Source organism: Panicum virgatum, chromosome 4K (genome assembly GCF_016808335.1).
Source record: "Panicum virgatum strain AP13 chromosome 4K, P.virgatum_v5, whole genome shotgun sequence".
Classification (NCBI taxonomy): Eukaryota; Viridiplantae; Streptophyta; class Magnoliopsida; order Poales; family Poaceae; genus Panicum; species Panicum virgatum.
Genome location: NC_053139.1, coordinates 36,139,924 through 36,154,472, shown reverse-complemented (window position 1 = coordinate 36,154,472; position 14,549 = coordinate 36,139,924). Strand labels below are relative to the sequence as shown.

The following is a 14,549-nucleotide window of genomic DNA, read 5'->3' as shown; positions in this document are numbered from 1 at the left end:
CGCCACCAGCGCCGCCCCCTGCCCAGATCCAGTTTTTTTTCTTTGCATACAATTTTTTTTATAAAAAATAATAGCCGAGTTTTTTTATTTGGATGTACATTTTTTGTTTCTTCCATTTGATAAATTTCTCTCTGTCAAAATTTTTCTCGTAAATTTTTTTTTATCTCACCAATTGATTTCTTGAAATTTTTTCTACCCGCCAATTTTTCACTTGAAAAATTATTTGACTCATAAAAAAATATCTGAATTTATTTTTCTCAAAAAACGACAAAAAAATTTCTAAAAAAAGAAAAAAAATACTGTCTGAAAATCGACCGTATGGGAGCCTCTCGTACGGTTGACCGTAAACTAGCAATAACCCAAGAATATGTGGTAAGAAACGGCGCCGTTGGTGTGGGTTTCCTGCCATCCTTATTCCCTCGTTACAGTACACAAGGGCGAAAAGGAGGTGGAACGAGTTTCCGGCAATGATTCCGCCAGTCCCTTCCGTCTTCGGTTGCTTGTCCCGCACCAGAGATGGAAGCAGAGGAATGGAGAATCGTCGTGCGGCTCTTAATAGACTAGGTAGTTTAGTATCTAGATCTACGTTTTCCTCACCGTTGATGATGAGGGTGGAGGAACGGCCTCCGGGGGTGGCTTCGCTGCCACGCCGCCAGCGAATAAGGTCGCAGGCTGTCCCTGGTGCCTGGGCGACGAGCTTGCTTCTCCAGGGGGTCTCTGCTTATGGTGGCGGTGATGCGGGGGACGACGCATTTGTGCTTAGGCTTTGGTGGAGGTTAGCGTTTTGGTGTTTTGTTATTTCTGTCCTCCTTGCAAAAGGAAGGCAGCAAGTTTTCCCTGTGGTGAGTTTTCCTTCTGGGTTGCTAATGGTCGCGGCAGCTATGGAGCTCGCTTTCGGTCGGCGAGATTGTCGGTGGCGGATTCGGTCCTCTTTCCTTCTTATTGTGGAATTGCTGATATTCTTTCAATGAAATCGAAGCATTGTGGTGTCACAACGCAAGCTCATGCAGCAATACCAAAGCTTTCGTGTTCCTCGACGAGGTGGATGGAGATGGCCGGACTCTGGTGGCTCTCCGGAGGCGCCGTGTGAAGATGGACCTGAGGACATTCCGGACTGCGTGCGTAATTTTTCTTTCTTGCAGGATGGTCTCTGCAAAAAGGCAGGGATGTACAGACGTACTGTCATTTTTCTGTTTAATACAGTCTTCCCTTTCAAAAAAAAGAAAAAAGAAAAGAAACGGCGTTGGTGGATTGATCTTTCTACCGCTCGAGTCCAGTTCACCAACTAAACACACCGTAACTTTCTACTGCTCGAGTCCAGCTCCACGACGAATCGGGCCTCTCGATGGTTCCTGAATCCAGATGCACATCCAACGGGATGACTCTGGAAGGGTTTAGTTGTGAACACGAAAGCAATGCAACGAATTAGTTGGCGCCAAGTTAGCGCGCGCGTGTGGACGCCGCGCGTCAGCTAGAGATGACAGTGGAGGATAATGGACAAAAAGTATACATGCACAAAAGCGCTACGTACACGGCGAAATAGCAGCGAAATAGCGGTTGGTCGGCATACAGTTGGCCTACCTTCTTTGAATGCATGTTGGATCGATCTGTCTAGTATGCTGACTAGCATCTCTAGGTGGCTCTGTCACCCTGCTCGCCTCAGAGAAAAAAGCAAATCACCGCAGAAAATCAGCGTCCAACGGCCTTGGCATCCTCTTCGCCAAGCTATCCGGCTTGGCAAAGACTCCTCTTCCCTCGGTAAAGTTGCCGAGCGAATCGGACTGGCCATCGCCCTCCCACACGTGCGGCTCCCTCCGCGCTCGCGCCTTGCGTCGCTTCGTCGGCCACCTCTGACAGCCTAGGTGTTTAAAAGTTAATCATAACAAGAAGAGAGCAAATAGTGGATAATGTGAGAATAAACCTCTATAAAAGACAACAAAAAGGTAAATTAAATTCAAATTCAAGTTGTGCACTCACCTTATATTGGAAAATAAAACTAGTTCCAACTATATTTCATGTCTAAATCACCTCACCACAATTTTGTACACAAAAATCTGGTACCTTTAGTAACATGTGCTAAATTGGAGGTGGGCCCAATTTCAACCCAAAAGTACAAGAAATAAGAATCCTTTTATGGAGTTTTTGAACTCTTTAAAATAACTCACAAACCACTGCTCAAATGAAAAAGTGCCTGAAACGAAAGTTGTAGATCTCAAAAAACTGAACAAAAATGGTATTCAAAAGTTTTCGTTTGAGGCCAAAAAGAGGGAGAAAAATGGAGTTTACAGAACTGAATCTTGAACTTCGAGTTATTTACGGAATTGACATTGACCCAATCTCTCTCTCCCCTCACGGCGCACCGTACGCCGGCGACAGCAAATCCGCCCCGGTTTCGGCCATGTGGGCCTGGCCGCCCACGGTTTTGGTCACCCCGCTACCTCCCTGTCCAACTCTCCCATCGCCACGCGCCCTTCGGACTGCTGCCACGCCCCCCCCTGCTGCAGTGCCGCCGCGCCATGCCGTTGCTCCTCACCGTCGAGCGCGTCCAGGCCAGCCTCGCCCTTCCCCAGTGCCGCCTTTGCATCCCAGGCGAAGCAAACGAAGCCTTCTAGGCCTACAAATAGAACCCCAGGCTGAGCCGCGCGCGTCCCCCTCCACTTTCCTCTCCGTCGTCGCCATTAGCCTGGCGAGCTCGAGCTCGCCGTGGAGCGGCCAACCCAGCCCCACATTGCCTCCACCAACCCTAGCATCGCCTTCCTCGTTGTCCGGTGGTGCTCAGGAGTTCGAAGCCCGACGCCCAGAACCACCGGAGCCCCCTCGCCGGCGTCGATCGAGCCCGAGCTCCGCCCCTCGCCGCCGACGAGCCGTTTCCCGATGGCCCCGACCTCGATTCCTAGCACCAAAAGGTGTGCACGGCTTCCCTCTAGCTTTTGTCCCACCTAGCCCCCGCCGCCGAGGCCGGCCCTCGCCGGAACCCCGCCGACAAGCCGTGCTCTGCTCTGCTCTGACGGCCAAGGGCCTCCTTGTAAATAAAAACTTGGATTCCAGGGCTTAGTCTGCAAAAGTGCATGAACCATATGAACTCAAATTAGTGAACTTTGAAAATGCCTAGAAATTTGTAGAAAATAAAAAAATACAAATCCAAATGTTTTGGAATCCTTGTAACAAGATCTACAAGTTTGTTCACAAACCCATGGACAAATTCTGGATATTTTTATCTCTAGGTTAAATGGAAGTTTAAATGGAGAAAAAATGTTCTAGGAGTTGTGCTCAGTAACTATAGCTAGTTTTTGGCTAGACTGTGTCTCGTAATGCTACTAGTATCTGGTAAAAATTTGAACACTTTTTGACATCAATAACTAGGTCAAAACTTCAAGATTCCTAGATCTACTAGTATGCTTCATATATTAATGCTGATAGAAATATTAGAGTTCTGTATATACATACATGTCACTAAAACCTTACTATAGCGTAAGTTTGAGAAATTTTAGATCTGCTTTACTATATATTTGATTTAATGCTTGTTAAGTAGGCTTTAATTGTGATAAATAGTTCCTTTGCTTAGAAAAATTTGAAAATAATTGTAGTACTTCATTTCAGTCATATATACATGTTTGCAAAGTTTGAGAACCTCAAGATGCATAGAACTGTAGATGCAAGTTATGCATGTTATGCCATGACTAGAATTGTTATTTTTGTTCTGGTAACAATCATGCTTGAATGCTCATTACATTTTCGTCCATGACTAATCAGTGTGTCAAGATACTACAGAAAAAGTTTGACATGCTTTACTACAAGTTTATTGTTCGAATAATAATGCATGTGTATACCTAGCTTTATTCCCTGTTAAATTTATTGGTAATGAAAATGCTTCATATTTTTTTACTAAAGCATGCTTAGGTAGAAACTAAGTCCTGGTAAAAATTTGACACCCAGAATACTTGTAGAACTCCCTGGAGAAATAAAAGTTGTTAGCTACTTGTCAAACTTATCAATTTTATATCTCCTGTTATATGCTTAGATTAATTCTGGAAAAATTATAGTACGAAGGAGATCATGAATTGTTGTTGTTGTTAAATTTTGAGCTCCAGAATCCATGGACAACAGTCTGTACAAATTTAGTTTTTTCCTAGTATATGCTGAGTTAATGATTTTTCATGATTAGATACATTACTGTTATTTGCTGAAAATTTTACTGAACATTCTTGAGTATATGATCTATTAGATGTAAAATTTGCAGCACCATTTTATGTCTACAGCTTCTGTTGTGAATTTGTAAATAACCTTATGTTTCTAGTCCAGAAATTTAAAACTACAACCCAGCTCATTTTATGAAGTAAAGATAAGTTAATAACTATTCCATTAACAATTGCCCAGTAAATAATGTTAACTGATTTCACCACAACAAAGTATCTTTTGTTGGATTACAACTTTATAGTGAAGGAAAGAACAAGTTATATCATGTTGTAACATATCATCTCTGCATGCATATAGAACTGGTATATCTGATCGACGGTGATTATGAGTTGGTTCCCGCGAACACTGCCACTCTGGAGAGTGGCTCTCTTAATAATATTGACTTGAATCAAGACCTGACCCAGAAGAGCCCAAGGCTAATAGTACTCAAGAAGGCAAGCCCCGGTGCATTTAATCCTATATTTTCGTCTATTCATTCATGTATATGTGTTGTAATAGTTTATTTATTTGCGCATTTAAGTTTCAGGCGTTATTTGTAACCTTAGATGTATGTTCCTAGTTTCCGATGTATTGTTTACCCGGTTTACCTCGACTAGATGCATGGCTAATAGGACCGGTAAAAGTCGAGTAGTTTTCTGCTACTCGCGAGATTATAGAAGTTGAAATGCTTTTATATTCTGTAAGAATATAAGGACCACGGGGCAGGGATGTGGTATTTGTGATTCCCTGTCTGTGTAGTGGCAAAAATGTTAAGGTCGCGGTGTGTGGCATATTTCGTTAAGCTTTTGAAAGTACTAGCCACATGCCGAGGAATATGGTAATCGGTAAGCTAAAGTACCTGATTGGACCGGTTAGAGGAACGATCATTCACCCTCTTTGTAGAAGTAGGGTTTATTTTTGTCACGATGTATGGGTGCAGAGTGGTCGGACTGTGTAGTCGGGGAGGGTGACCCAGATCCACGGACCAGAAAGAAAAGAAAAAAGTTGTGTGGGTGACGTCGTTCCCCATACGTGTGTGTTAGGTTCCCCTGGCTAGGTTAACAAACTCGATTCGAATCGTCCGCCTCTCACGGCATGAGACTGCTTAACAATTTCTGTCACATAGAGTAACAAGTGGAATATGATGATGATGATTAATCTTGTTGTATGATATAATGTTTTATCCACTATGCATGTTTAGAAGTAAGATGCTTACCTAGAATGGGTAATCAAAGTAGAATCTGAAAGCTAAAACTTGAATATAAAGACCTACTCTTTGTTGCTTTTAAGCAAAATAAACCTAGAGTCTTACACAGCCTTGCATGTCTAGATAACGGACTAAGATATATCCGATGACGGGTAAGTCTTGCTGAGTATTAGTATACTTAGCCTTTCTTGTGGCACTATTTTTCAGGTACTGACTTTGAGAAAATGATTGCTGGTTTATCTTGGCCTGGTACTTTGCCTCCGGATTGGTCTGTTGAGTGGGATGGATCCTCTGGTGCTGACACCACTCCTCCCGGGTGATGTCTCGTATGGGCTTTATCGAGATGTCAAGTGATCGTTAGTTGTCGTGTTTTACCTTTTCGCTTCAATAAATGAACTCTGATGAACTATTGTATATAAGACTTATGTAGTACTTGTCTTATTTTCAGAACTGATTTGTAATAATTTAAATTTCGCTGTAGAACTCTGTGATGTATGAAATGCGTGTTGTTGTACTCTCTGGGCTCGCCTTCGTGTGAGTTATGCTTGTTTGATCCCGATTTTTCGTGACTTTACTCGAGGAACCACCATGGCGTTACGAGTTGTATCAGCATTGCCTTGCAACAATAATGAGCGCACCCAAATTCTTATTTTTCGAGTGGTTCCGCCACAATCTCCCTATCCTTCCCCGCCTCCTGCCGTGGCGGAGGTGCCTGTGTGTGGCCGCGCCCGCCTAGCCATATCGGATCTAGCCGCCTACCGCTGGATCTAGTCGTGGTGGCCCACAGCTGCCACGACAGCCTAGCCCGCCTTGCCGTGGCCGCATTGGCTGGTGGGTTGCTGGCAGGGCCGCAGGCGGCCGTGCGCCGTTCTTGCCGCTGCCGGCCGTGCTCGCCGATTGCTGCTCCTGCCGGGCCAGGGTGGCGTTGGGGAGATGGTGGAAGGGGCGCCTGGCACTGGGAGGCAGAGGAGCTGCTGCTCACCATGCTCCACGGGAGAGGAGTAGGGATGCAAGTTATATTTATTTTGGGTTATTGGGTCGATCTAAAATTTTGATAAAATAAACTAGAATAGCATTGTGTGTAATTAATTTAGGAGGAGAAATGAACTAGGATGACATGTCATTGTAATTATTTAGTTGATCCATAAAACATCATTGGGTACACACTTGCATCCCTAGAGAGGAGGCAGAGAAGTGATGACGAACGACGAAAGTGGCACTCAGAATATAGAGAGTCTGTTGGAGTTATTATTATTTAGAAATTTTTTTACATAGCTTTTAAACTTTAAATTTAGTTAGGATTACACCTAGACACATAGACTGTTCGAGATGCTCTTAAATTGCTCCAAGCATCTCCATCCATTTCGTTCGTTGTCATCAGCATTTCAGATTGGGCGCGCCGCGCAATTGCCGTGAAGCTCACAGCGCACCTAGTCTAGGGAAATAATCTACGTCCACGCGTTGGACGTGAACAAGGCGAGTCGAGTCTATATAGACTATTCTGTAGAAAGTTCACGATAACTTAACCTTTGGTTTGATCTGGTGGCCGTGTCAATGTGGTACGTTGCCTGTATTACAGGGATTAAGTGGGTATTCATTGGTGTTTTTGAAATTTTTACTTTATTTTATTTTTTTTCTTAAATTAATTACGTAGCATGTTATTCTAGTGCATTTTATCAAATTTTGAGTCGACCCAATGACCCAGAAAATGTGAAACTTGCATCCCTACTCGCAGGCTTGCAAACATGGATAGTTACGCAATGAATTGAAAGCGGGAAGCGTCCAATGCCGTGTGTAAGGTGGCGTGGCGTCTCTGTCCCCTAGAGCTGAGAATCACTTACAGCGTATGTCTCGTCCATTGGTCAAGTTGAATCACTTACAGCGTCCTGTGAGTGTGACGACACGAACAATGTCGGACTCTGTAACAGAATTCCACGCATGTTGTTCGTTTGTCTCTTAGTTCACATAGGTGTTTGATTGTTTTATTACATTAGAAAAGAAAACAACAACATTTTGCGTTCCGTCCACGGTGAGGACCTAGTACCTATATATCTTTTTTTTGACGAAACATTCTCTCTTCTTTGTGAAATAATTATTCTTCACAAATACTACTTCAACATTTTTTCTTCTAATGAAGTTCAATCAGAGAAAAAGTAGCTCCAAGGGCCATAGAAAATAAGTTTGGTCAGAAACGAAAGTTCTCATCTCAGCATGCATGGCCTACGACGGGATCATAGCTCCCGGTCATTATTAGTACGTGGCAGGACTATCGACAGCTTTCTTAGCTTCTTCCTTTGTTGTTCCTTTGCTTAGCTGAAGCCATCAGCGCTTTCAATGCCTACGTGGCTCTGCGGGGCATATTCGTGCACGCTGGTGCTTAATTTGTCTGCTTTGGATATACACGTACGTGACTTGTATATATGTTATATCTACATCGACGACGCACGATCGAGTGCAAGGAATGGCTCATGGTGGCGTGACGTTACCTCTTAGTAGTAGTTACCAATTGTCAGTGCACGCCAACGCTATGGCCATCACATTTGATTGTGTCACGCTAGCGAACACACAGATCCGTTTGGTGGCCGGGACCCAGTTCACGGTATACACAGACATGCAGAGAACCGAGAGAAGATCGAGTTGTTGCAAGCAGACAGAAAATTACCATCACAGGTAGTAGAAACGATTGCAAAAACCTTAGACAGAGACAGTACCACGCACACTACACTTGGACGCCAGCATCAGACACCCACACACAGCTAGTAGTACTCTTATTACAGCGCTTCATAACGTGTACGCAGGCGCCACCCTGCAAGGCGGCACCAGCGTTCACAGGTTCCCCGCCTCCTCCAGTTGGGCGGCCTTGTCCCGGTGGATGAAGAAGGCGTAGAAGCCTCCGCCGATGGTGGCGAAGGCCATGGCCCAGACCACGAGCGCCACCAGCGGCGGCATGATGGCGGCGACCTTGTGCGAGAACATGACGGTGAGCAGCGTGGTGAGCCCCCACACGCAGGCCTTGAGCACGCCCCGGCGAGGCGACTCCCGCGGCGTCCTCTCGAAGATGCGGAGGCACGCGAAGAGCAGCACCAGGTCCAGGTACGACGCCACCACGAACGCCACCGCGCCGCGGTCGCCGTCCGACCGGTAGATCGCCATGCCCGAGTTGAACGTCAGGAACGCGAACCCCAGCGCCGTCAGCCATGAGAACCCGCCGCCGGCGCCGTCGTCGAGGCCTCGGTTCATGCCTCGGTTCCTCGATTCCTCCTCGTCCAAAAGTGGCGTCTTCTTTGGGGAGACCGAAGACATAACCGTGCTAACAACAGCGCCAGAATGCCAGACAAGATCTGCTATGCGACCTCACATGTCAAACAACCGCGTTCATGTGCGTTCAGGGATATTACTTGTTTAAAATAGTAATAACGTCGCCATGAACTACAGGAACATGGGCTATATACAATTGCCCCACAAGTTGTACTATATAACTAGGCAGTGGGTATACTTAAATCGGAAAAAGAATGAAGAGTTAACTTCTTGTTGATAACCATTCCTTAGCAAGTGAATGGGAATATACTCTAGGCTGGAATTTATCCATAGGAAGTATAACTTGATCATTTCCACCAATTTCAAGTTCTTAATATAATTTCTTTTATGAGAAAAATATCTAATGAACATTTTCTCTCATTATTAATCTTATGTGTACGGGCTTCATAATCCCTCAATAACTTTTGATGGATTGACTTAAGGTTATAAGTTATAGTAATAGCTCAAAATATTCTAGTAATAAAATTCCATATTGCGAAATCCTTTACTCTTGCTCGAGTGGGTGGTATAAAACATGCATGGTGAAAAATGATAAAAAGGTTTGAGGCTCGTGAACTCGTGAGCAAGCCCGATCTGGTTAATTTTGTCCTCGTTGAGCCCGTGGGCCTAGCAAGCTCGAGCCGTGGACAATACGGCCGGCCATGCCTGCGAGTTTGTGAAATTAGTCTCGAAAGCCCGTGAGTCTCGAAAGCGGCTGGTTCAATCCCTTATCTAAAAAAATGTAATTTTTCTTCTTCGTCACAGCGTTCATTATGGTTTTGCTTCGTATAAATCCGCCTTGTTAGGTGTCTTGGTTTTCGAGAATTGTGCTTAGAGACAGACGCTGCATCCTGTCCAAAGCTCTCAGGTCAACTGAAGGCCTTGTTGGACAGATACGGTGCCATATCTTTCCTGAAGTTTCGTCTTGTACTCTGGTGTCTTGCCAGCTAATGTTTCCATACTGAATTTTCACGTTATGCTGTAACTTGCTCAACAATTTGTACCAAAGTCCAAGTATATGTGTTGCCCAGTTGTTGAATACAACAATAGTAAAGAAAGCTTGATTTCTACCTATTGGGAAACTTTTGTTGTCCCGATTTCGCAATCGGGACCGCCAATCCAAGACTAAAACCCCTCCCAACCCAAATAGCCAATCCGGAACTAGGTCTTTAGTTCCGGGTCAGGCAATCAGGATAAAAATAATTTTTTTCCGGTTGGTAACACCAACGGGACCAATGGGCCTAGAGACTTTTTATTCGAGTTGGAGTCACCAACCAGAACAAATAAGAAATTTTTTTTATCTCGGTTGGTGGGTCCAACCGGAACTAATAGTCACTGCACCCCCAGCCGCCCGGCTAGCTGTTGAACCTAAGATTAAAGATTTTATCAGTTCCAGACCCAACAACAGCTGAGATAAATATGCAAAACCAAATACCAGTTCTGTACAAGTGCAAGCTGGAGGCTTCAAGCTCTTTTTAGAGAAAAATCCCTATTTAGCACCAAAAAAAGTTGCTCTTTCTTATTTAGCACCCAAACTTTAAATCTAGCTCCAACTGAAAAATTTATTCCCTATCTAGCACTACCTATCTAGCACTACCGTTGCTTCCGTTGGTCTCTACTGTTAACAGACGTGTGGGTCCAGAAGACTAGAACTACCACGAGCCGCTGCCCGCTGGAGGACCACCTGACCTGAGCGACATCCCCGACCTCGTCCTCAGCCACATCCTCTCGTTCCTGAGCCCCAAGTTGGCCGTGCTCGCCTGCCGCTACCGCCACGCCTTCACCGGCGTCCACACCGTCGCCTTCACCGGAGTCCGACGGCGACGCCGCCGATGACTTCCGCAACCCCGAGACCCATGACCGCGCGTACCACGTCCGGAGGTGGCTCTACTCCTCCTTCGCTGCCGGCGCCGGCGTGCGGACGCTGTGCCTCGGCTCGTGCTTCCTCGACTTGCCACCAGGCCATAAACTCCGCCTCCCATCCGTCGAGAAGCTCACGCTGATCTGGGGCCTGCACTAGCGCCGCCGTGCCACGCCCCCACGCCGCGCCCACACTGCCGTGCCCCAAACGCGTTGCCGCCCCTGCTCCGTGCTGCGGCCGCGAGGCCACGCCTCCGCGCTGCCCCTGCTTTGCGCCCGCACTGCCGTGCCCCGAACGAGCCGCCGCCCCTGCGAGGCCCGCACCAGCGCCGCCGTGCCTCGCCCGCGTGGTCGCACCTCCGTGGCCCGAACACACCGCCACCCCTACTCCGTGCCCCGCGCGCGCCGCACCTGCGAGGCCCGCGCTAGCGCCACTATTCGGGCCTCCGTGCCGCCCGCGAGGCCGCGCCGTACTGCCGCCGCAGAGAGAAGGGGAGGCGGCGCCGCAGAAGGGAAGGGAGGGGAGGGAAGGAGTCGCCGGCGGTAGAAGAGGGGAGGGGAAGAGAGGAGTCGGCAGCGGCAAGGGCAGACAATGGATGGGTTGGGGAAGAAAGGGCGGAGGAAGGAGGAAAGAGATGACAGGTCGGGTCCACACGTCAGTTAACGGTAGAGACCAACGGAAGCAACAGTAGTCCTAGATAGGGAACAAATTTTTCAGTTGGAGCTAGATAGGGAAGTTCTAAAGTTTAGGTGTTAAATAAGGAAAAGCAACTTTTTTTGGTGTTAGATAGGGAATTTCTCCTCTTTTTAATCAGGAAGCTTCAATCCTTGGTGAACGAGTGATGGAAGATGACTTGGAATCGTTCGTTCTGACCAATGTACAGGAAGATATATAGAGAGTGAGCGCGAGCGCTTGATTAAGGTGTTTGAGCTGGAGACGTGCTCTAAGATTACCAGGACAGCCTATGCACGGTTTATCATGCACCGAACCGGAGACGGTGCATAATAAATCCGCCTTATTAGGTGTCTTGGTTCCCAAGAATTGTGCTTAGAGACAGACGCTGCATCCTGCCCAAAGCTCTCAGGTAGGGATACAAGTAGGTATCCAAGAATTTTTTTGGATCAACTAAATAATTACGATAGCAAGCCATTCTAATTCATTTCTCTTCCAAAATTAATTACGCACAATGCTATTTTAGTTTATTTTATCAAATTTTTGGGTCGACCCACTGACCCAAAATAAATATAACTTGCATCCCTGCTCTCAAGTCATATATATATATGTGTGTATATGTGTGTATGTGTGTATATGTGTGTGTGTATATATATATATATATATATATATATATTGTTCAATCAACAAAATTGTATTTTTGGATCATTAGAGTATGGCACTTTAAGGGTGATAATGGATCGTAGTTCTAGTGATCTCTTCACACTCCTACTTAATACTTATATATTTTTAGCTTAAAATTTTATAAAACAAAAGTCTGAACTTTTTAGAGTCTGGCATTTAGATTGTCTGACTAAAATTTGAGGCCTCTTACCGCAGCTAGTGGCGCTAGCAAGGATATCTCTCGGTGTCTCATAAGATCTATAATGAAGGAGGGTGATAGTACATATAACACCCCATTTAAAAAATATGGCCCTTGGGACAAATAAATTAGCTAATTATATTTTGAAAATCAATTACCTACTATACTTATTAATGTTTAACAAAATAAAATAATAAATCAAGTACGTTCATCCCGATTTTGAAAGCTAAACAATATAAACAGTAGGAGGCATTTAATGGCAGGTAGCAGCCGGCCGACGGGCACCCTCCAACCAGCTTTTGGTTGTTGGCTCAGCTGGGACCCAGATAGGGTGAATGAATGGATATATTGGCGAGAATTGTAAGTTCTCTAAAACTTGAGAAGGCCATGTATATATAGATGCTTATTGCTAAAGTATGAACTAATATGGCGCATGGAGCACGAAATCATGGCAACACATAGATGCACAAAGACCTTTTTACGGACCTTTTTCTTTCTTTTGATTCAAGATCTAGAAGTAAGAAACAGTCTGACTACGTCCCAGATGTTGCTCTAGAAGAGCTTCTCCACAAGAGGGAGGAGAGAACAAGGAGAACAGAGAGAAAGAAGCTTTTTTTTTAAAAAAAGAACAGAGAGAGAGAGAGACAAAGAACTAGCCTGGAGCACATCAGGATGAGGAGATAGAAGAGGCGAGCTGAAGCATGCATTATCGTATTAACAAGGAGGTGGCAGATGCTGGGAAGACGCAGAGTAAGGGAAGACGCAGAGTAAGTAGAAGGAAGCGTACCTATAGAACACGGGAGGTTACCGGAGGAAGGGAATCTCGGAGGAGCTGGGTGGGCCTCGGGCTCGGGCAAACTTGCCTGTGTGTCCTGCTTCTCGGAGCCTTCAGCTGTATTTATAAGCTAGTAGCGTTACCGGGCGGTGAGCTGCTCTCAGAGCACAGCATGACTAGGACTGGGCATATTACCGACACCCGAAGACCGAATCCGAAAAACTCGTGCTCGAACCCGAAAAACCCGAACACTATTTTGGATAGCAGATCACAGTATCCGAAATTATTACTGATAATTCGGGTTTAGGACCCCGGTACCCAAATTTCAGAAAAAAAAACCCAAACATTGAGCCCAGCCCAGTATTTTGAGCCCAGCCCATGAAGCCTATCAGTGCGGCCGCCCCCAGTAACCCTAGCCCCCAACCCCCACCCCGTCCGTGCGGCCGCCCCATCACTCCAGAGGCTCCAGCCGCCGCAAATCCCGTGAGCCGTGACGGCGCATCTCAACGGACGGCGAGACGACGGAGCCAGCAGTCCAGCACCCTCCAGCCACCGCCCTGCAACCACCGCCCACCGCCCACCAGCAGGTCGCTGTCGGCCATCGCGTGCAGGTCCGCCTCCGCCTCCATCTCCGTGCATGCAGGTCGGTGTCGCGTGCAGGTATGCCTCCGCCTCCCACGCTCTCGAGCTCGCCGCCTCTCCGCTACGCTTCTTCAACATCCTTCTCCCCATAGCGTTGTTCTTACTTATTACCCCGTCCTCCTCGTCGATCTGCACTTCTGCAGGCCAGCAACGCTACATCTTCCCGTCGCCATCGGCATCTGGTGCCCAGCGGCGCTGCAAGCACCAATTAGGGGGTAGCGGCAAAGGGATTCTCAGCTGGGAAGACAACTCAAGAACGGCGGCATCGACGGAGGATTCTCAGCTGCAAAATTGTTGTTGTCTAGGATGTACTACTGTACTACTATAATCGGGTAGTTCGGGTAAACCCGAATCCGAACCCAAAATTATCGAGTACCCGAATTGTCGGGTTTTGTATATTTTCTACAAATATCGGACTGTAGTTTTTGAAACCCGAAATTTATGAAACCCGAAAAGCCCGACCTGAATTTTTCGGGTAACCCGAACACCGAGACCTAAATATGACGCACTATAAATACCACAGTCCACACAGCTGGTGCCATGCCGTTCGTGTTCGCCCGTCTACGCGTGTGTAGATCGAGGATACTTTTCGATATCTACAATCTTCTCTGTCTCTACTTGTTGAACGGTTGAGCTAAACTTACAAGATTAGAAACAAAAAATTGTGGTGGATATCATAGCCTCCGAGTTTGTGTTCAAACCACAGGCCCTGGCTTCAAGTATCCCTTCCGTGATCGTGAAAAAAAAAGGCACCAACCAACATTTATCGTAAAAATGAAGCTATCCACAGCTCGTCAGAGCCCCGAACAGATGCCTTCTTGTTAGGTTTCTTCTAGCATTTCTAGCACACGCATTTCAAATTTTTTTTTGTATGCATGAAGTACTAAACAAAATTTATTTACAAAATATTTTTACGGATGAGTGTAACTTTTCGCGACAAATATAATGACGATAATTAATCGATGATTGGCTATAGTGATGCTACAGTAACTATCCTCAAATTATGCGGTCGAAGGGCTCATTAGATTCGTCAGGGTTCCTAGCGCAGAGATTCTGG

The 14,549-nt window shown here is 46.1% G+C and overlaps 1 protein-coding gene and 1 long non-coding RNA gene across 4 annotated transcripts; one reads left to right on the top strand and one right to left on the bottom strand.

Annotated features, from left to right (window-relative positions):
- Positions 1-8,020: 8,020 nt before the first annotated feature.
- Positions 8,021-13,019, bottom strand: LOC120703754. 3 transcript variants are annotated; one of them, XM_039987921.1, is made up of 2 exons: positions 12,863-13,019; positions 8,021-8,724 (listed from the first exon to the last, which is right to left on the bottom strand). In XM_039987921.1, exon 2 carries the CDS (start codon positions 8,684-8,686, stop codon positions 8,210-8,212), a length of 477 nt encoding a protein of 158 aa, XP_039843855.1. In that variant the 5' UTR covers positions 8,687-8,724; positions 12,863-13,019; the 3' UTR covers positions 8,021-8,209. The 3 variants fall into 3 exon arrangements, with proteins under 3 accessions (XP_039843855.1, XP_039843856.1, XP_039843857.1); XM_039987922.1 differs by having other exon boundaries at positions 8,021-10,048; positions 12,863-12,979; XM_039987923.1 differs by having other exon boundaries at positions 12,733-12,957.
- Positions 13,020-13,258: 239 nt separating this feature from the next.
- Positions 13,259-13,923, top strand: LOC120705191. Its single transcript, XR_005687829.1, has 2 exons — positions 13,259-13,510; positions 13,636-13,923. It is a non-coding gene; the product is annotated as an uncharacterized LOC120705191 (long non-coding RNA).
- The last annotated feature ends 626 nt before the right edge of the window (positions 13,924-14,549 follow it).